Source organism: Cyanistes caeruleus, chromosome 1 (assembly GCF_971803275.1).
Source record: "Cyanistes caeruleus chromosome 1, bCyaCae1.hap1.1, whole genome shotgun sequence".
Lineage (NCBI taxonomy): Eukaryota > Metazoa > Chordata > Aves > Passeriformes > Paridae > Cyanistes > Cyanistes caeruleus.
The window spans coordinates 60,280,800-60,302,040 of NC_141701.1; the positions used below are offsets into that span (position 1 = coordinate 60,280,800).

General features: G+C 42.2%; 1 protein-coding gene across 5 annotated transcripts in view; it reads left to right on the plus strand.

Annotated features, from left to right (window-relative positions):
- Positions 1–21,241, plus strand: part of PARD6G (par-6 family cell polarity regulator gamma) — a 116,619-nt gene that overhangs the window by 56,884 nt on the left and 38,494 nt on the right. For 3 of the 5 annotated variants that reach the window (XM_086894944.1, XM_086894953.1, XM_086894934.1), the window contains one exon: positions 7,323–7,545. In XM_086894944.1, the coding sequence (XP_086751070.1) occupies positions 7,323–7,545 (223 nt within the window). Of the gene's footprint in view, positions 1–1,749; positions 3,386–7,322; positions 7,546–21,241 lie in introns of those variants that run through there. The other 2 variants (XM_086894926.1, XM_086894939.1) reach the window with 2 other exon arrangements.

The window sequence follows — 21,241 nt, forward strand, 5'->3', positions numbered from 1 at the left end:
AGAACTACAGAATGTTAAAACAGACTTTAAGTCTGCTTAAAGTTTTTAAGCAGTACTTTAGATTTTTCCAAGTTAAGGTCATACTTGTCATACCTGGCATTAAACTAAAATCAGTGCAGTAAAAAGCCCTGTAACCGTCTGATTTGACTTCTGTTTTTGAGCTTGAAAACATATTCGATTATATGCAAACCAAATGTGGCACGGACTCAGAAAACCGCAGTGCTTCCCCCTCTCAAATGAAGACAGTGTGCCACAATAATAGCAACTTGAGACGGTCTGGGTTGTTGCAAAACATGTCAAGAGAAAGAGTCTGTAAACATTAATCTCTTAAGAAGTTTTGCCTCTGTTCCTTTCCCTCCCAGTTTGCTGGGCTTCTCACAGCAGGTATTGTGCTTATTCTGATGTGCTAAATAGCACCTACTAAACTCCTGGTTCCTTTCTCATTACAAAGAAATCTTTTTTTCATAGTAGGATAGCTTTCTGAAGTGGTCATATCTAATAACCTTAAATCTGTCTGCTAGGTGACATGAGAGAAAATGACCACAGCTTTCAGCTGAGCCACAGCAGCAGTGTGTCCTATGCATGCTTGCTGCCCTTACAGATGAGAGGTCAAACCTTTCAGCTGAAAAGTGTGGCACAGACAAGTCATCTTGTGATGCTTCTGTTCAGGTGACGGCTGCAATAAGCAGCAGCACAATGTAACTCGCTTCTCTGACCTGTACTCTGGCACTGTGGCAGCAGTATTGCCTCTAGGAGTTACAGGGAAGGCTGGAACATTTGAGCTACCTGGTGTCACAGAGCATGGTGTGGTGGAGGATATGCTCTGGTGCTCAGGTTTGGTGTAGTCTTAGGTCTGTCTTGTCACAGAAAGGTGTTAGTTCCTCTAACAGTGTGCCTGAAACAAGTGTTTTGGTATGGGCTTGGGTACCAGCGGTACTAACTGGATGGTTGGCACTCACCAGAAGGCTGCTATGTCGTGTTCCAGTATTCCCATGCTTTCCCATTCTTGATCCTGCTTCCAGCCTCTCTCCTGTTTGTAATACTTTTTAGTCTAGTAACTTTGGAATTTCTGATCTGCTTAAAACTTTGTCCAGCCAGTCTGTTTTATGTGAGTAATCTTCTCAAATTTAGTCTCACCACACTGAAACAATCCTAAAGGACACTAAACAATGGACCTTTCAACTTTAAAGAGCACCTCAGAAATTTAAATGCTGTTTACAGCCAAGTCAGGAAGGAATGTCTCCCGTGTGAGGTTAAAATACCTGTGGAGGTTCTGTCTAACAGGCTTCAGGACTTGCTAGCTCCAAGGAGTTCTTCAGAGGTGCAGTTAATAGTGCCTTCCTCTGTAGTCCCTTATCGTTCCCTTTGCGAGAGACTTTGTGTGCACTTAACCTGAGCTTTTAGGAACCAAGAAGGGTTTTCCTAGGATTCACTGCTTGCCTCTAATTACCTTTACAACGGCAAGCCTGAAGTTAAAAGATGAAATGTACCTCGGAAGACATTGCCTCCCTCTAAGTGAAGGCAAAATCTCCGGGTGCAGAGGTATTCCCGTTCCCATTGGAAATGCCTGAAGTTCACTCAAGCAGAAATGTCTGGGGAAGGGTGTGGTGCACCAGCCCCAGGGCCACCCAGCCTTGTGCCATTCCTCCTGCTTCCGCCCTGCACAGCTGTTCCCAGTCCCCCTTCAGGTCTGGCCAGGGGTGTGCGTGCATCTGCATCAAATTATTTCTCTGCAGCTGTTGCTGGCGCTGAGCTCATGGGGAAACCTCTGGCAGCTGCTAAAAGGGTCTTAAATAAGTTTGCAACCAGCCAGAGCCCTTACTGGTTACAGGTTTCCTGTATCCATGTAGGTATCTCTCAGTAAATGTTCCAGAAGTGGTTTGCTCTCGCTGGAGACCTGCAGTAGGGCAAGGCTGCCTTTCTGCAGGAAGCTAAGGCTCATGGGCTTATCACAGTGTCGACCAGGCCTGATTGCTTTGTCCCTCTGGGTGGCAAGGTGCCAAATCTTTTTATCCCTCATGCTGATGGTGACATGCCATGGATCTATGCATCCTGTTGTGTACTTGTGCTTAAGCTCTGTGGTGTGTTAGAGTGGATCTGTGGTGTGTTGCATAAAACTACAGCACCATCTCAGTCCACGTCATTTGCAAACAGACTTTGGTTTGTTCCCAGAGATGCAGGGGACTGGAATAAAAAAAGGAAGATACTTGCTTTTGGAAAGGTAGACTCGGCACTTAAACCACAGTTTTATTTTAAAGGCTTTGCTTCCCTGCAAACGATAGTTCCTTGAAGGAGAACAACACTGGGGCTTTAAATATCAGGAGGTGAGGCAGTGAGCAAGGCTAGCAGTGTGCTGGTAGGGAGAAAGTAGCTACGTGGGTGACCTGATAGGAGGGGAACTGTTGGAGCAAGGCTGGCAAAGGAAGGAGGATGATGGTTCCAAACAAACAAGCTGATAAATTTGTTTCTGAGAATAACTGTTTTCACAGTCTGCCATTCTGTAGTGAGGCAAAATAAGCAGCCTAGTGGTCTAGTTCCCAAAAATTGTGAAGTAAGGTAAGTGAGGCAGGGGAAAGGGTAAGCTTGGCTTTAAGCTGCCCTTGAGCTGACAGCTAAGCATCTGTGAGGAGATCTCTATGAAACTGAATGTGAGGTGCATCTCATGAGCAGCAGGTGATCTGAGAGTGATGGGAACAGAGAGAAGAATTTCTCTTGCAAGTAGATGCAGAAGAAAGGGAAGTGCTGTCCTGAGCTGAGTCTTACAGACCCCTGGAGAGGGTTGAAGGAGTTACAAAGGTTGTTCTTGTACCGAAAAGCAGAGATATGAAACATTGTGTCAAAGAAGAGGAAAAAGAAGGGGAACCACTGATTTTCTTTGGTGAGAGAAAGTATTTTGAGCATTTAAGATACTAAAGCATGGCTGTGTTTTTCTGGGAGAGTAAAAGGAGGGATTAGAAGGAAGAAGGGTAGAAGTATGGCATGATGTCAATTGGGAAAAAAGTTTGTGGGAGAAGGTAGTGAAATTGTGTCCCTGATGAGATTTCTATGAAGGGCAAATAGGAGAGAGGCTGTCTTGCTCTTGTGACTTTCTTGGAAGAAATAGCAAGATGTGAGCAGGGGACTGAGCAGAACATGAAATCTCACACTTTCCACCAGCTCGATCATTTTAGTGAAGTAGAGCTGCTCTGGAACAAGCCATTGAAGAGAGAACTTGTTGCACAGAACATCTGCTTGCTTGGTGGCTTTTTGCCACTAGTGACAACCACTCTGAGACTGGGAGCAGAGCCAGAGAATGCTGTGTGAGCTGGGGAAGATGCAACTGGGCGAGAAAAAGGGAACAGAGGAACAGAGACATGAATGTGACAGCAGAGCTCTGAAGTCCCAGGTGAAGTCAGCAAGCACAAAACCATTTACATTATTTTCCCTGCTCCTCTTTCTTGCCCTCTGCTCATTCTCGCTGATAAAGCATCCCTGATTAGCCCTTGCTGGTTTTGAAAATCTCACATGAGAGAAGAAATTACAGTCTATGCAAGGATTAAAGTGTTTAGATTTCTTTCTGTTCTTGATTTTTTTACTTCATAAGAGAAGTAGGTGGCTAATGTAATTCATGTTTATTGCTAGATGTTCCTCTTTGATGTCTTCTTATTACAATAGCCTGATTTCAAAGCCAGCAATAAACTAGAGGGATGGCACCTCATAAACATAGGGCTTCATTTTTGGCCCTGTAAGCATCTTGAAACTTAAAATTTAAAGAAAAAAATATAGTTGCTCTCTTTTGCTTGCAAATAACTCCTTCATTTCACAAAATAACAGCTCTCTAAGTAAACAAACCTCAAAATCCTGCTCCCTCATCTCCTCTGACCTCTTTTACCCTTTAGCCAGAAAAAAAGCCAAAGAAAGCAGTTGGTTGCTCTTGATCAGCCTGTCTAAGTTTTGATCAGCTAGCTGTGTCTTCCTTCTTCTTTAACACAACTTTTATCTGAACACTCTTCTGGGCATCTGTTTTTGTTCGGTGTTCCTGTCTGATGTGTTGCATTTGTTGTGAGTTTTTGTCATCAAACTGCAGACAACAGCCAGTGACTGGCTGATTGAGGATCTTGAGAGGGAGGTTACTTTTGTGAAACAAAATGTACAGTTCTTTCTTAGTTGTTTTTTTCAGTCATAATGAGCTCAGTCAGACTAAATTCTTTTTAAGTTCTCTGCGATCCTCCTGTCCTCTGACTTCTGCAATACTGGATGCAGTATTTGCACTAGTTAAATAGGCCTGAGTAATTTACTTCATTATGGAAAACTAATCTGCTTGTTAAAACTGTTAGTTTATCAAACAATGTAATACAGTATTGTTCTGGCAGAGACTGCTGGCAGACACTAGTCCTTGTGTATCTTTCTGTGAAGGGATGTGATAAGATGAACTTTGTGACTTAGACAAGCAGATCAGTCATTTTGGCTATCAGAATTCGTAGTTTCTGTAAGATACAAGGTGGATGTTATCTTGAAATCCCGTCTGAATACAATGCAGAGCCCCCAGTCTCCAAGCTGAGTGGTACTGCAAACCCCATTATTGCTGTGATACTCTCTATCAGCCTCATTAGGGATGATGAATGAGCTGAAGCAGTTTTTTCCGCTCTTCTGAAAAGACCTGCTGACAATGGTTGCTGCTAGTGTATGTGCACAGGCTGAATAAATCAGCTAAACTATTACTACAGTAATACTAACCTTTAAACAAAAAGAAGGTCATTCTCATTATCTGCTTAAATCTCTGGACTCTTCCCTTCTCCTCTATGGAGTCACCTTCTAGCTCACTTGCCTCAAAAAGCTGGGTCATGCAGAAAGCACAAGTGAAATCTTTTGCATTTGTTTACTATTGTGCTATTCCCAGGCAAATGAAATTGACTCTTGGGCTTTCCTAGGGCTGAACATGTGAACAAGTCAATTTGACTGTACAGCATTCCTGTCAGACCTCGGTGCCCCAAGCCTGCAATGGCATTCCCACATGTCAGGCTCCACTGATCCTGTAGTTTCCAGTGTGCCTGCAGGGGCTAGGCTGGGAGGCTTGGCCCTTTTGCCAGCTGTCTTCTCATGTGGCAACTCAAGCTGAGCTTTGGGTCATACCAGCCAAGTGCAAGTAACCATCCTCAATTCTCTCCTCTGTCCTTTTCCGTGTCACTTTCCTGCTGGGTGCAATGTCCCTGCACAGGACCTGAGCCCTATCCTGGCTGTGTTGGGCAGAGCAGGTTGGATGGGTTCCCTCAGCAGACCGTGGGTCCGAGGGGGCTGTGTAGGGGGATGTTGTCCTGCCTGGGGTAAGATTGCGCAGCAGCTGCTTCCTCCAAAGTACCAAGCGTGCTAATGGTCCCGAACAAGCTGTCCAGTAAACAAATGGTTACTGGGATTGGTGTCTGAATGCCCTGGCATTTTGGCTAAGGGAATCCCAAGGAATCCCAGGTTCCTCCTTCAGGTGTGCAGAGCAGTAGATGCAGCTCTAAGCAAAACCTACAAAGACCTTGTTCCTGTCCCATTAGTTTATCATGTAGACAGGTGTTAAACTTGGCACTCGAAGATGGCTTTTTCTAGCTTGAATCTAAGAAAAAGAAAACTTTTGGATACTTTTTAAATAAGAAGACTTTAGCTTTTTCTTTTTGGTTTGAAATGTGCCCACAGAAGTAAGCTGGCACTCAGATTTTTCTGGGGAGGAGCAGGGGGTGGAGGACAAAGGAAGACTGTTTTTTCCTCCATTGGAACCAGCTGTGGTTTGCTCGCCTTTTGTGCATTTGGATGGGCACTCTGAAATCCAAACTGGAACTAGCAGTTAATATTACAAACAAGCAACATTATTTGACTAAACAAGCTTTCAGATGATCACAACTAGGCTTTGATGCTCAGGAGTGGGATTTTCATAACTGCGGAAGTAATTTGAGAACATGCTTGTGCCCAAAGCCAGTAGGGTTATGTTAGCTTCTTTTTTTTCCTTTTTGCTTGAAGATGACTATGGTGATGATTCATACTTTTGTTAGTCTCAGCAGAAGAGTGGCTTGCATGTATAGTTGATTTAACAGCTGAGAACCTCTAAGCAAGTCATTCTCCATTTTGAGGAAGAATTTGTCTAGAGGAGATTCTCCCCCTTTTTATTTCTTTTGTGTGCTTGTTAGCTCTGTGTCTTTGGTTTCTAGCCCTGGTATTGGCTGACTTTGCAGATAAGAACTTCCATGAGGTACTAGTTACAGTCTTGCTTGTTCTTGGATTTGTGGCTGTGGTTCCATGTGCTTAAGAGTTAAGGTAGTTTTAGAAGTTTGGTTGATGAGCAGTAGTTTACTCATACTATACAATCTGAAATATTAAATTAAATGTACCAAAAAGGTGATTTAAGCTGTTTCATCTAACTAGATGCCTGTTTTAATTATCTTAATTTCCTTAAATAGGGGATCGGATTTTTCTCTTCTGTTCTTAACAGCGTATTTTGTTCCTAATATCAGAAATAAGGACCATTGAAATATTCTCCTCAGTCACTTTGACTTACTTTAAACAGCTTCATCGATTTATAACATTTTCTATTGTCTTCTGTCAAATCACACTCTCCTACCCGTGCTATATTTTTTTTTTTGGACAATCACTTAATGGGCTATAAAGCTTTAAAAATAAAAACCAGTGGAGTGACAGAAAAATTAAAGCCATGAAAACTAACTTTCCTTCTGCTGCATGGACTGCCAGGAAATTCAGGGGTCATGTAGAGTGAGTGTATTTTCTAATAACAAGCCATGTGCTCACATACCATGCTTCTTTAAAGGTCTTGTGGTTGGGATCCCAGTGGGATTGATGGGAAATGTGCAGAGAATTTTTAAAAGGTTGTTTGAATAGCTGAAGAACTTCTTTTGAAAGCAGTAGAGTGAATATTTCTGCTTTGGACAAGAATGGTTCTGTGGATGCTTGAGAAGATGATAATGAATGATGGACCTTCAAAGTTAAGTCCTACAAATGCAGTTATCCTCTAGAGGATTTAATGAAAGCTTAATATTTAAAAAATGTGAATTCTTTTAAGATGGAACATTTGAGTATACCTGTGGTGTGTTGGTAGCCATGGTTATGTTCTGATGGGAGGACCCGTTAGTAGACTTGAAAGCACCAACTTGTGACTGTATTCACCAGGAATAGGTTTGAATAGTAGAAGCTTGTCTCAATGATATCAGAAGTCTTTTCCAACCTGATTGATCCTGTGGCTCTAAATCTATGAAAAGAGAGGTGGTGTTTACCACATTCAGGTGCCAGACTGGAGCATTGGCCTGTGGTGACACATCTGCTGATGCTCTGTTTGCTTTCTCTTGCAGTTTGGAGCAGAGTTCAGAAGGTTCTCTCTGGATCGCTACAAGCCAGGAAAGTTTGAAGACTTCTACAAACTAATTCTTCACATTCATCACATAGCCAACCTAGAAGTGATGATCGGATATGCTGATGTGCATGGAGACCTTCTCCCTATTAACAATGATGACAATTTCTTCAAGGCCGTTTCAAGTGCTCACCCACTGCTCAGGGTTTTTATCCAAAGACAAGGTAAGATGCAGTTTCATTTCAGTGCCTCAAAGTGTGCTGTGGCAAGGCAAAGAGTGGATTTATGGTACCCATTTAAAGGCTGAAATTATGTAAGAGGCATCTAGGGGCCATCTTGCTCTTCCTCACAGGCACTTCATTGCAGTTGGGAGGAATGGCATGGCTTCATGGCAGGTAGATGGACTGCATTGCTGCCTGTAAGATGTTGGAAGGATACCATGCTGAGAATCATCATGAGCCCCTTTGTTGTCTGAGGTGAATGTACCCTGTGCTGCTGGTACTGTGTCATCACCTGAGCATGCCGAGGGGAACTTAGTGCTACTACTTCGTGTTTAGAAATCTTACCTATCCATCTTGATAGTCTGTGTCATACCCAAGTTATTCATGCCTGTGTGTGAATGCACACAGATGTGTAGTTCTGAAAGGGAAAAAAAAAATTATCACTAATGGCATCTAATTTGACTATGCTAACCTGGCAAATGGGCAAATTATGATTTTTTTTTTTTCCCCTCTGACTTTACACTAAGGAATGGTGATTCTTCCCATTTTGAATCATCAAGCAAACCTTGGGTAGAACTGCCTGAATGTCAAGATGACATCAGGTTAAAGTGGCCTGTCTGCTGTTCTCTTCAAGGACTGTGTTTGGCAGTCACTTCAGAAGAGGATCGGCTTTTATAACAAGGTGTCTTCTCACAGAGCTCCTTAATTCCCAGGGAAACCTAACTCTATTTTAACACTTCCTCCACAGGTTTTTTTTTCACCCATGTAGTGATTTATAGCACAGGCTTTTGGAATTAAAGTCTTGTCAGCAACAGATTCAGAAACAAGACTTGATTTGAGACTTGGAGCAGTCATGTAGCTTTTTTTGGCCTGGACTCTTGCTGTGTACTGATAAGGATTTAGCAAGAGGCTTCAACCTGCTCATCGGTGTGAGCTGGTGTAGTGTGTGGTTTGATTTGGTGTCATCAAATACATCCAGGGCTGTGTGGCTCCTGTCTGTTCAGAGCATATGGTCTGCCCCCTTTTAGATGTGATTTTTAGATGCTCAAGGAGCCAATTGAGAAGAGGGTTTGGAGCAGTTTGTTTAGTTGGTCTGTCTGTTAGGTGAATGGAAATGTCTGTGGGAGAAAACTTGCTCCTACTTCTTGAGCAAAAAGTGCAAACGTGGATTGCAAGTCTGCTTAGGTCTTCTTGCAAACCTGTTGGGGCTTGTGAATGTTCATGGTGGGTCAAGTCTTTGTCATGCCTACTTGAGTTTTAAGTTTATTCTTATCTCTGGATCAGTCCTATTCAGAACACACTTGTCCATGCTCTGGACAGACTGCTGAAGCCAGTGACTTAACCCTGCACTGGGATGGGTTTGCCACTGAGATGCTGATCACAAAAGTAGGCAAATCAGAGAACTGTGGTCTACGTATAGAAAAAAATCTCCCTCTTCTTCTAGGAGAAGTGTGCTTGTTATTAAGGTTTCTAACTTTGAACCTTAATGGGAAAGGGCAATATTTCCTTTTTAAAAAGCTTTTATTTTACCTGTTGCTCAGTGAGAAGAATCATGCTGACAAGTGAAGGAAGACAGGCCGGTTCTTCCTCGCGTGTGGCAAAGCCTGAAATCTTTCCCAACACACCTTCTCCTTCTATAAAGCTGAAGGGAACAGTAAATTCTGGCCCATCCCTTTGCTTAGTGCTAACTTTGATAAGGGACTCCTGAGGTTAACATTTGAGATTTGTACATGTGGATGGTCCCTAACAGTCATGCTCATTTCCTTTGCTTGTACAAAGACTTTTGGAAATGTTTCTCTTCAAGAATGAAGGTGCAATCTTCATCTCGTTTTCCTTTGCTCTGCTGGGGTGATAGAGCAGTGCTGGTCCTTCCGTTGGAGACCTGCACAAGAGAACAAGGTGACTAGCACCAAGAAATCATTGTACCATTCAGGGGAATGTGGTGTGCCTGCACCCTAAATTCTGACTTCAGAGGCAGGAAATCAGTGTGACAGGGATGCAAGTAAAATATATGAGCAGTGCTGTCTTGGCGCTTTGAGGGAGACTGCGGAGCATGGGCTCTCTAGGCTGTTGGATCAGGGATCACTGCTTTTCCGTGGGAGTAGTCCTGGGAGCTGGCTGCCAGAAGTTGTTGCAGAGTAGGGAGAGTTTCAGGGAACAGGGCACAAGCATGCAGGCATGGAAGGACTGAATAGTTGAAGGTCAGGTCTCTTTTTCTAGCAAAGCAAACTGTTTATCAACTGCATGATTAGTCACCCTGTCTGTATTCCCAGTTTACCCTTTCTCTTGTCAGGTCAATTTCAGTCATGTTAAAACACTTAAAACATTCTCAGAGTGGCAAAATAGGCAATTTAGTCTTTGCACAATAATCAAGCACCAGTTTCCTAGTTTGATATTTTTGCTTGCCTAGGTGTTTTTCATCTGAGCTTAGTCTTGCACTTTTTCAGTTCAAAAGCCTTTCTTTCACTTGTCCCCAGAGGCCAACATTGTGATCATTGCTTGGACTCTTCTATGCCAGGTTTGTGTGTCCAGGTATGGGATGGCTGTTTTATTCCCCTTTCTCCCTTATTTTTTTTTTTTTTTTTGGGTTCAAATCCCTTGAGCCCCAAATTTTTCAAGATCACAGTGGTTCCACACAGGGGATGTTAGTGCTTATTAGCCAGCCATTCTAATAAGGACTAGAATTGGTGTTCCCAATGTGCTTGCAACAATTGCTGTTCATAGTTTTTTGGTCTTGATGAATCTGGGACATTTGCAAGTTATGTTTAAGTAAATTCAGCTATAGCAAGTTTTTGTATCTCATTGTGATTTGTCTGCTTAAAGTATATGGTACTCTTTCTTCTCCAATACCAAATTACAGTGTGGACACAAATCCTAATTAGAGAACCAGGTTATGAAAAGGAAAAGCAGTTTTCCTTTGACTTGCTTTCCCGAGCTGCAAGTATGGGTCATGTCCTGTGTTGTAAACTGATGTGGCTCTTCTGGCATTGTTAGTACAGTAGTGATTTACATCAGCTGATGCTTTGAGCGTGAGGATTTGTTCACTCAGCTCTAACTGATACCAGACATACACAGAACTCCCTATGGAACGTGCCTGCTGCTGGGGAAGGGGTAGATGTCTCAAAGACCTTAGAACAATGCAGGAACCTGAGGATGTGTTTGACTTGCTCTTGAATAACTTTTGCATTTTAGCCAAGACCTGCATCAAGGAAGAGCTTATCTGATGGTGCTGATCATGTTTTTCAAGACTGTTTGGTCTGAAACTGACTTAAACTATAGCACTTGAAACAATCTCTTGTATACTGCAAAAATATTTAAGTGTAAGCTATGAATTCAAGCAAAAATCAGAAAAACTGAAAGGAGTTAGTACTATGTACTGTGAAGGCATTACATTATTTCTTGTATGATTAAATGGAATGAAATTATTGTAAAATCTTGCTTTGATGCCTGTATCACAGAGGCACAGCATTTGTTCAAACTGATCTGTATTGGAGCATCTTAAATAGAATGGAATAAATAGCAGAATTATAATGAGTTCTTCACTGTAAACCTGACTCAAAGGACACTTTGAACTTTGCAGGAGGGGTATAAGGATGTAGGTGGAGATCTAGCAAGTAAAAGAGATTTGAGAATTTCTCCTCTTTTGCTTGTTACCTACTGGGGTGTGTTCAACCTAGAAAGTTCAGAATCTCAAGAAAGTGTGGCAAAATGAACAAGCTGATCACCCTGTAAGTACTCTGTGCAGTGCTTTTATTCCAACATTTCTTTTTTCCAGGTGGTACATCTAGGGCCAGGTATAGCAAGCAAAGTGGACAGAGTATGGTTAACTGAGCACACCACTGTAAATCCAGGCTAATGATTCTGAGATACTGGGAGAACCCATAAAGGCTGATGATGGCCAGACCTTTGCTTCCTACCAGGCTGGGCAGGGTCTATAGTGTTTGCATGGGCACTAACAGAAAATCTGCTGTAGCTCAAGTTGCAAAGGAGGTGGGAGAGGTGGTGCACAGCCTGTCTGGTCTCATCCTGATGCCAGACTGAGGTCAGATGGACTCGCCTGAGAAGCCTTTCTGTTTTGTCCACAACGGAGGTATGTTCTGATTCTATAAAAATAACAGTAAATTAATGAATGTGGGGCACTTTGTCAATCCTTTAGCAAATTCTAGATCAAATTTATAACCTTTCCATGAGTAAAGTTAATTTTAAAGCTTTCAAAAGGTTTAAATAGTTTCATTGTAAGTGTCCTGCAAGCAGATGAGACAGATGAAGCACTGAAGTGTCAGGTGACAAATTTATTTCAGGTTAACTTTGTCAAGTATTACACTTCTTGCAGGAACATGAAAGGCAAAAAAACCCCTGAACAAGCAGAAGAGCATTCTAGCAGCATGCTAAACCACACTCCACAGCAAAATGGAGCAGGTCCTTATAAATTAGTAAATACCACAAATTAACTGCAGATGTTAATTGACATGGATGGAAGTTAGAGAAGGCTGATGACTTCTGATGTCTGTGTTGTGTTGTATTTTGCAGTCTGGAGAACTGATAGTGTGTAAAAAGCTATCAAGTACCACCTTCAGAAACTTGGTATTAGTGTCTTTTCTTTTGTAGTTATATTTTTTAATAGTCCATTACTGTTACAGTAAACCAGTACTGAACACCAGTCATTACTTTTCTCCTTGAGTGGTTAGAACTGCTGTCTACCATCACTTCTTACTTAAAGCTTTAAAGGTCCAAAATCAACAGGGGAAAAATGTGCGTTTACCTGGTTGGGTTTTGGACTTGGCTTGTTTTAATGTAAAGATTGGAAGATGTTGTTTTTCTTCAACTGCATACAGTGACTAATGTAGTTAAACTGCTGTGCCATGCAACATATTTGTGCATGTTCAGAAGCCATTCATAACCCTGCAATTTGTTATTTACCTGGCAAAGTTTTGTGCAGCTCTAAGTACCAACATCTGTGCTTAGCTTTCTTGTATTATAAAATCAGAGCGATCACACTCAGTTTTAAAATAAAAATGTGCTAATGGGAATCATGCCCAGGTCTGCCTGAAAAACCAGTGGTGGGTTGTTTTATTGTCTTTCATACTCTGAGCAGATAATCCCCAGGAATGGTTGTTGGCTGTCTAACCACATGTGTTAAACACAAAAACTGGCTTTGAGGCAGCAGCTATTTCCAGCTACCTAAAACTTAACTCTCTGCTCAGCCTTCTAGAGTGGGTGCAGTTACAAAAGTTTGAGTTAAATTCTTTCACATCTTCTTTTTGGTTCTTCATTAACCCTCCTGTTTGTTTAGCAGCACAGGCATTGACTTTGTTTTCTCAAAATCTTGTATTTCTAAACAAGAGCAATTTGATTTTACTGTTCTTGTCAAAGGTATTTGATGTATTAAATAATACAGCAGGTTGCAGCATATATTAAGAGAAAATACTGAACTCCTTTTGCTTGAGCTGAGCAGATTTTCACAATGATCTCCTAGGAGTCTGGTGGAAAAAAATAAATTTTATTAAAGTGCAGAGGTGATTTGAGATCTCAGTTTATCTGCTCCAAAGGAGGATGGGAGGGTGTAGAAGAAACTCTGCTGACACTGGGTGTAGCTCATGGGTGCACTGGAGGATGTGGCTCTGCTGTTGGCCAGAGTGTCCCAAGGCTGCTTCCCTGTCACCTCTGCCCTGGCACCAGTGTGAGCCAGTGGCTGAGCTCCCTGAGCCAGCTCTTTGGCAGAAAACAACTTGCTTGAGTGAGGAGCTAGCGTGGGACAGGCAGATTTAAAGCAGCTTAACACTGCCGTGGAGCCTGTGCTTCCTGGGAGGAAGAACTTGTCTGCTTCTAGCCTTTGGAAGTGTGTGATTCCACTGGATTTGGAAAGGAAGCAAAGCATCTTGTCTTAGCTTTGACAAGATTAGAGGATGGTGGTAAATTTCATGCTAGTATATAGGAATTGCTGCTAGGCTTATATTAAATCCTTTCATGACTCTTCAGAAACATTTCTGGTTTTGAGCTGGAGGGGTCTTTGAAAGCTTGTCAAGCCAAGTAATCTTTGTCCCACTCAAGTCCTTTGATATTTGAAGATAAGAAAAATGCAGCTGTTTGTTCCAGTGAAGTCTGGCAACAAATTACTGTAACTTCTCTGTTCCACCTTTCATGTGCAAATGATGAGACTGGGTAATCATTATCTTTCTACTGTTTATTAAGCAACTTTAAAAACATAAAGTTTTTAATCTGGCTTGTCAGACATAAACAAAAAACAGGCTTGGATTTTGTTGCTTGCATGGTTAGTGATACCTGGTGGCTGAGCAGAGCCAGTGTGAGGCTTCTTCTTTCCTTCTCCTGGAAAACTCCCATTTCTGAAGTATAAGGATATTTGATTTTCATCACCAGTTACTTTTAATTGCAACGGGAACAGCTGCTAAGGAAGAATTTCAGTAAATGAGGGATGGAAATAGCATATCCTACAGCTAGGCTTTGTGGGGTCAGTCGATAGCTGATATGGGAACTGTTGCAAAAATATGTGCTGCATAAATATTTGCAGTTGCAGTGTACAGTAATCACAGAACAGAAGCCTGGCAAAAACAGCAAACAGTTGTTGCACTTCCATGTTAAAGCTACATGGGATTTGTTTTCAGTTTCAAAGTTTAATAACTTAGTAATAAATACACATAACCAGCTATATTAAGATGAAAAATAGACTTTCAGAGTCTTAAAAATTGCATCAAGCTCGTACCAGCACCACACACTGTGCTGAATTTAGGCTAAAGAAACTTGTTTACAGTGGGAACTCGTGCAGCCTTTAATAGGAGCCTCTCCTCAACTCCATGCCTAGCTTCAGTTCCTAACCCACGTAAGAACAAGCAAATAAACACTCTTCTGTCCCTCCAAACTTCTGTTTGTTGTCTTATAGTTGTGGATTGCTTCCCTAAAAGTACTTTAAAAAACCAAAATACAAGAACCTCCCAATTATATATACTCAGAGATAGTCTCAAGTAATGTTACTTCTTGTTTCCTTCCTTGGTTTGATGCCTTTTTCTTTAACACAGTGGAGATACCCTGACAAGTGGCTTGGTGAGGAAGGCTTGTCAAATGATCCACCTCTGATATGGTCCCTGTATGAGGGGAATTTTCCACTATTTACCTTTTCTTACCTTAGTAGTCAAAACAAGAGATTCTGTTTCCTGCTCATGGCTCAGGTTTTTTCCTGTTGGGCCGAGCTGTCATTTCCCTTCTGTGAGTGATGGAAACAAGTATAATGTGCAGATAATGAGTGGACAGTCTCTTTATTTTACACTGGGTTTTACCTGACAAGACCTCATAAGCTCGAAGTAGCTTTCACATAGCACATGAAGGTAGATGGCACAGTGCAAATACAAACATTAACTCAAGATTCAGGCCTTCAGGAATAGGTTTTCTGCTGAAGTTTTAAAGCATTCTAAACCCTTAAGTACATTAAAGGTCTTAGGACAACTTAATTGGTAGGCTCTTGCACTGAAAACAAGCATGCAGTGAAGGATATTTCTGTTAGGTGTTTGTAGTAGGCATTGAAAAATTAACTGCAAATATAGTTCAACAAATACTCCACTCAAACTATATTTTTAAATGAATGAAGCTTTCTCTCTTGTCTTCAGTCTGCCCGTGTTGTTGGGATCGCGTGTTTCATAAATGGGTCAGTATTACTACTGCATAAAGACTCTGGCTATTTTTCAGCTCCAAGAGAAAAAGCAATTTGGGGGAGGTGGAAAGAACCCTTTCTTGAACCTGCCCCTGATGATGATCTCCTTGGATCTTATTTTTTCCTCTGCGCTATGTTTAGAGTAGTAAAGAATCCAGTGGGAATATTAAGGAAACTATTAACCTAGAAAACTTCACTGTTGTTCTTGCTCTTCAGGCCCCTGCCATATGCTGATACTAAGTAACCTCTAAAAACTCCACATGAATAACTTCCGCACCACTTATCTCCCCTGCCACCCCCAATTTTCCTGTAGTTTTTCTCTTCTGCTTTTTCACCCATGTTGTGCTTTTTCTTCCTCTCAGCTGTCAGCTTTCTACTCCTTGCCTCAGCTTTTTAATTGCTCTGCAGTGCTATTGCTCCCTAGGAGGAGAATGTGTTAGGTGAAAGCACACAAGGGCTGGTGTTGCTTTACTCCCAGCACTAGAAAAAGACTTGGACAGCAGTGACAGAGCAGGTGTGGAAGTGACACTTGGTGAGGAGAGTTGGCCTTTTGCTGTGAGTCTTGGACCAGTTAGTTTTCTTCTCTGATTGTCCCTTTGCATTAGAAATCATAGATTTACTTGAGAATTAAAAAAAAATTAAGTTGTAAATTTTGAAGACAAATGGTTATTTAATTGGAATTCAGATATACATAAGACATTCTGTACTGTCTGGTGTCTTTTGAAATCAGCTGGAATTCAGTGGAGCTGGGGAAAAGCTCTGTCTGCAAGGTCACTGCAAGGCTACCCAGCTGCTGATAGTGGCGAGCTCTGAGCCAGCCTTTCTGCCTCTTCAGCTGCTATAGGTGAACAAAACTGCTTCCTTTAAAAGCTGAGTTACCAGCTGGGATTTGAAAAAGACTAAAGCTATTTCCCTCATCCCTGGATGCCATGAAGGTGTCCTAAGAGGAGGTCTGTTGGTTATGGTCTCAGGATGGACACTGGTGGCAGCCCATTTGTTCACTTTATTAACCCGGTTTATTATGACTTTGTTTTCATTCTGCCTAGCAATTTAGTAGTTTTAGTAGTATGATGCAGTGATTTTGTATACAAAATAATGTAATCTCTACATTTTTGCTTTTGTGTGCTTACTAAGGTCTAGTTTGAAATGCAGTGATGGATTGAGTGAGTGAGTGGATGTGAGTAAAGGGGAGGAAAACCCATTGCATTAACAAAACACATTGTATTAATCAGAAAACCATGAGGTTTCTTGCCGTTTGGAAGAAATCTTTTCTGACTCTGAATGAATAAATGAATGCTTTATAATAGAGCCCATAAATAACTCCTAGGGTAGTGCCTTTGTGGCTAATAAAAATTAAAAATGGAGTTTCCAAGCTTGTATTCCTTGAAGCAGCGTGATTCTAACATGCCTTATCCTTTGGCAGTGAGGAAATTATAAGACATTTGGAGTACAGTATGCAACAAGAAATGTTAAAAACTTCGTTTCAGAATGATTCCTAGCTGAGACAAAGAATATCAATAGCAGGAGGAGTGTTTGTCTGCATTATTCTTCAGTCACTTAAAAGAGCACTGAGCACTGGTGCAATGTACTCATTGCATTTTAAAATCCCTGCATGTTAGAGAGGGAGTCAACATTTGTGCATCAAATCTTGGTACGGGATTTATCTGTACTGCTACAAAATGTGAGATCCTTGTTTCCTGTGTTAAACTGAACTTGGGTCTTACAGTGCTATGGTTCAAAAGTTGCTTCTTCATCCATGAGGTTCCTTAATGAGGGAATTACTTTTCTGTATGGGTAACCACATGATGTCTCCATTTATCAGCTTGTACCCAAAAGCATCCCAAATGTTTGCCCTGCACAGACAATCATTGAGGGCAAACAGTGCTGACAATGATCTGCTAGTGAGTTTAACATGTGCATGGGTGACTGAAAATGCTAATACTGGTCATGACATTCGATAGATCTGGCTAACACTTCTTGTGTAAATGGACTAAGCTCAGAGGCACATCAGATTACTTTTTTTTTTTAGTTGATTTCAGTAGTTGTGTGGCTGGTGCCTTTCTGACTTCATCAAGGTATCTGTGCTTGTAATGGGCTGTGACTGAAAAACAGGAAACTTATTTAACTTAGTCTTCTGTTCAGGTCTCTTGCCTTTTGCTTGTGGATGCAAATGTGCTGTTGATAGTTTTGTGGAATTTTCTCTTCCCTGTGTTTTTTTGGCTGCCTTCAAAGGCAGTGTGACAGCATTACCTGGCAGCTTTTGTCACCCATGTGTAGAGTTAACATTTCTTGCCCTGAAAGAAAGGAATTGAATAGCTATCTACAGGCTGTCCTGAGGGTCCCAGGCTGTTCCCCAGAAGAACACTAGTTCCCTGTGCTGTATTTTGTTTAAAGTGGGATTTAATTTCTCTGTCCATGATGTACTTGGCTACCATACCATAGCACGCCTCCTCCTGCCACATGTAGTTTCCAGTCACCTGGCAGGGGACATGCTGAGTAACAAAGGGGTGTGGTACCTGTGTGTGTAATAGAGGGTCTGTGTTAGAGGTTGTTTTTTGCTATACACTATTGTACAGGCACTGCTGGGCACTCTGGTGTGCAGGGAGGTTTTTAAGCTCATCTCACAGGCATGCCATGGCATTAGAAGGGCTGGAGAGGAGCGGGGAAGCTCTGGGAGAATCTGCAGACTGGATATATGTTGTGATTTAACATGTTCTGCTGTGGGCAGAGTGGCTTGGCAGTACCTCAGAACCCATCTCCTGTCTCTGAAACATTCCCAGAAGCAGCTGGCCACAGGAGCCAGCTCATGGGGTGTAGATCACAGGAAACAGCTTGCTGCAACAAACTCATCTTCCTTTGCTCAGATGACCCCTCAGCAAGGGTACGTATCATCTGCATCAACTCTGGCAAGTGCACAGTGGTGGTGAGTAAGAGAAAAGGATATTGTTGGAGGTGTGTGCCAAGCCCTGTCTTACAGTGGAATTCACCAGTGTTGATCACCAGACCATGTGCAGAGCATCCCTGCAGCTAGTTTGTCCTGCCTGGAATAATAATTTCCCTGGGTGGAATTTTTTTAGCACTGTACCTCATTCGATCCCAGTTCAGCTTTTAAGTGGTGGCAGTGTCCCACACCCTTCCTCTCACCAGTTGCATCCTGAGATCCCTGAGCTGTATTGCATCATGAGGAAGTACTGGAGCTGCAGAGTGTGGTCCAGGTGCCTTTCTACCATGATGGGTGTCATACAGTGTGTGGGTAGCACTCTCCTGAGTCTTGTTGGTCTGGTTTATGGGTGTGTGCTTATCCCAGAAAATCGGATTTCCTAGCACCATCTGTCTTCAGAAATGTTATTGCCTCTGTTTCAGACCACTTCAGTTCCATGTAGATGTCCCAAGCGTGCTGAAAGAGGTCAAGTGTGACAAAGATGCTCATGTATATGCATCAGCAGCAGCCATGAGAGAACCTGCTAGTATAACCTAGGTTAGCTAGGCTGCTTGCCAGCATCTGAATGTAACTTTCCACGGTGGCTCTCACAACTGGTGTGAACTGAACAATTCCAACAAACCAGCTCTCCCTGCCTTAGAGACCCTCTGGCACTACCAGCCACACCAGTGTCAATAACATAAATTGCCGGATAGCTGCTTGCATGTGGAAGTAACAAGCAGAAGTTGCATCCTGCTCAGGAGGGATCACTGTGGAGGGAGTGCTGCTGGAGGTATTTCAGGGGTTGTGCTGAGATCCAAAGATCTGAAAAGGTGGTTTGCTACTGTCCTGTGTCTGTAAGGTGCACAGTGTCTCTGGCATGGCGTTGCATCCCTCCTGCATGGTAGGGCTGTGCCAGCTTTGTGCCATGCAGTTATGGGGCCTCTGTCCCTGCTCACTGCAGGGGGGTTGGACTAGACTAGGACCTTTAAAGCTACCTTCCAACCCAAACTCTTTTGTGATTACTCACATTTGGTTCCTGCTGTCTTGCTGAGACATTGTTCCCTGACTCGTAGTGTTTGTACTGTTTCAAGGCAAACATAAGATTTGCTTATGTTATTAGCTTTCATGCAGCCTAAAATAAATCAAGAATGCTTGTTATTGCATGCAGTGAACCCTGTCCTGTTGAACACAGTGTTTGGCTACAGCACACGTGGGTGAGCTCTGTGAGCTGTTCCAGAGGTTGGTGCACTTTGGTGCAGAGCATCAGGGCAGAGTTCAGGATCAAAGGGGAAATCTTGCCCCTATTCAGGTGCAGTCTGGATCTCTTTGGGTTCACATGGCACCTAACTGTGCACTTGGCTGCTTCATTAGCTTGCAGGTGGTCTGATGGTTCTGAGATTGCTGTCTTTGGATCTCTGAGCTTTCCTCCAGAATCTGTCTCCCACAAACGTAAAGTCCTTAAAATTCAAAGTGCAGGGGAAGAGAATGCACAGGAAATATCTGTGGGAAAGATGGGGGGAAAAAATGGAGGGGGAAAAAAAAGGCAAAAACCTCACTGGTTTTAAAAAGAAAGACTTCAGTTCCAAATTCACATATTTTAACTGCAAAACCTTGTTTCCTAGATCTTTTGCCTAAAGACTTTTTTTTTTAATGTAGTTAAAACATGAATAATTTTAAAACAAATAATCTGCTTAACTCTATAGCACTTAGCATTCTCAACCAATTGGCTTGAAAATACAAGTGCAGAAACAGTAGCTGTTCTGAACAGCAGTTTGAGAGGCTTGGGTAGCTTGATATCCCACAACCTGGCTAGAATGGCTTTGGAGAAACCCTATCAGGGAGGATATCACAAGGAGGCTGGATGTTGAATTTGGATAGTAAAGTACAGTATACAGTTCAAACATTTTATCAATGTCAATGGCACTGAAAATATTGTCATTTGGAAGGAACAGAGTGGTTGTGATATTGGTCAACACTTGTTGTTTTTATCTAAATCTCAACTCAATCTTTGGCAGCTTGAATGTCAGTAAAATAAAGTTCTTTTGTAAGGGGTGAAAGAGTAGAGCTACTGAAACACAGCCCCTGAAGTTGCTTGCAGTATAGAGCTTCTGTAGAGAGCTTTGCTTTTTGCTCTTCAGAGTGGTGCTTCTTTTGGAAACAGAGGGTGGGTGACTGATGATTGCCAAGCTGCCAGTTCACACAAGTGGTGCATCTGCCAGGGTGGTGGCACAGTCACTGCCATCAGCCATTTCTGAATAATGTAATAATTTCCATGATAAAGCACATGAGCTTTTGCAATTTGTAGAATCCTGTTTTCCCAACAGCCAGAGGAGGGTACACTTCTTTTTTTCCTCTTGTGATGTGCAAGTTGTATACATCTTTATCATCCCAGTAGGAGCTGAGTGAAGAGCTTTTGCACTGGTCTGATAAGGTTTTATTGAGGACAACAATCATCAGGTGTTTTTAAGACTCTTAGATCCCATTCCACTTAGTTGTTTTTAATGATAGGGGGGGAAAAAAAACTAAGGAGTTTAGGTCTGTAGTCTAGTGCATCCTCAACTGGGACTCCACATCAGCTGGGAAATAATTGCCAGCTAATAGTTTAAAAATGGTTATGACGAGTAATCTGCTTACAACACACATACATTTGAGTGGTTTACTTTGATTAAAAAACCTGTCAAATGCACAATTCCACAATTTTTAAAAAAGTTGTTTCCTGTCCATCATTTTCTCTATGTCTCTCCAAACACCAGCATGATACCACTGCTGCACTCTGCTACTCTTTATTTGTGCTCTGGTTCCCAGCCCTCCCAAGGGGGCAATGACCAGTAAAAATCTGAATAGGCTGCAGCCCAGGACCTTTGGAGGATGGTGAGGTTCAAAGCTGATGGGCCAGCTTCAGTTAAAGCCCCATAAAGACACCAAGGAGAAGAATTGTTCTTCCAAATTGTGTTAGAAGATTCTGACTCCTCATGTATGAAGATGGCTGTGTCTGACAGCTCGGAGGATCTGATGTGACCAATGCAAGACAAAAACTCTTACGTCTGTGGGAACTCTCTTGCCCAGCAGATGTGTAAATTGGGAGCTGTTAAACAGCTTTTTCTCTTCAGACG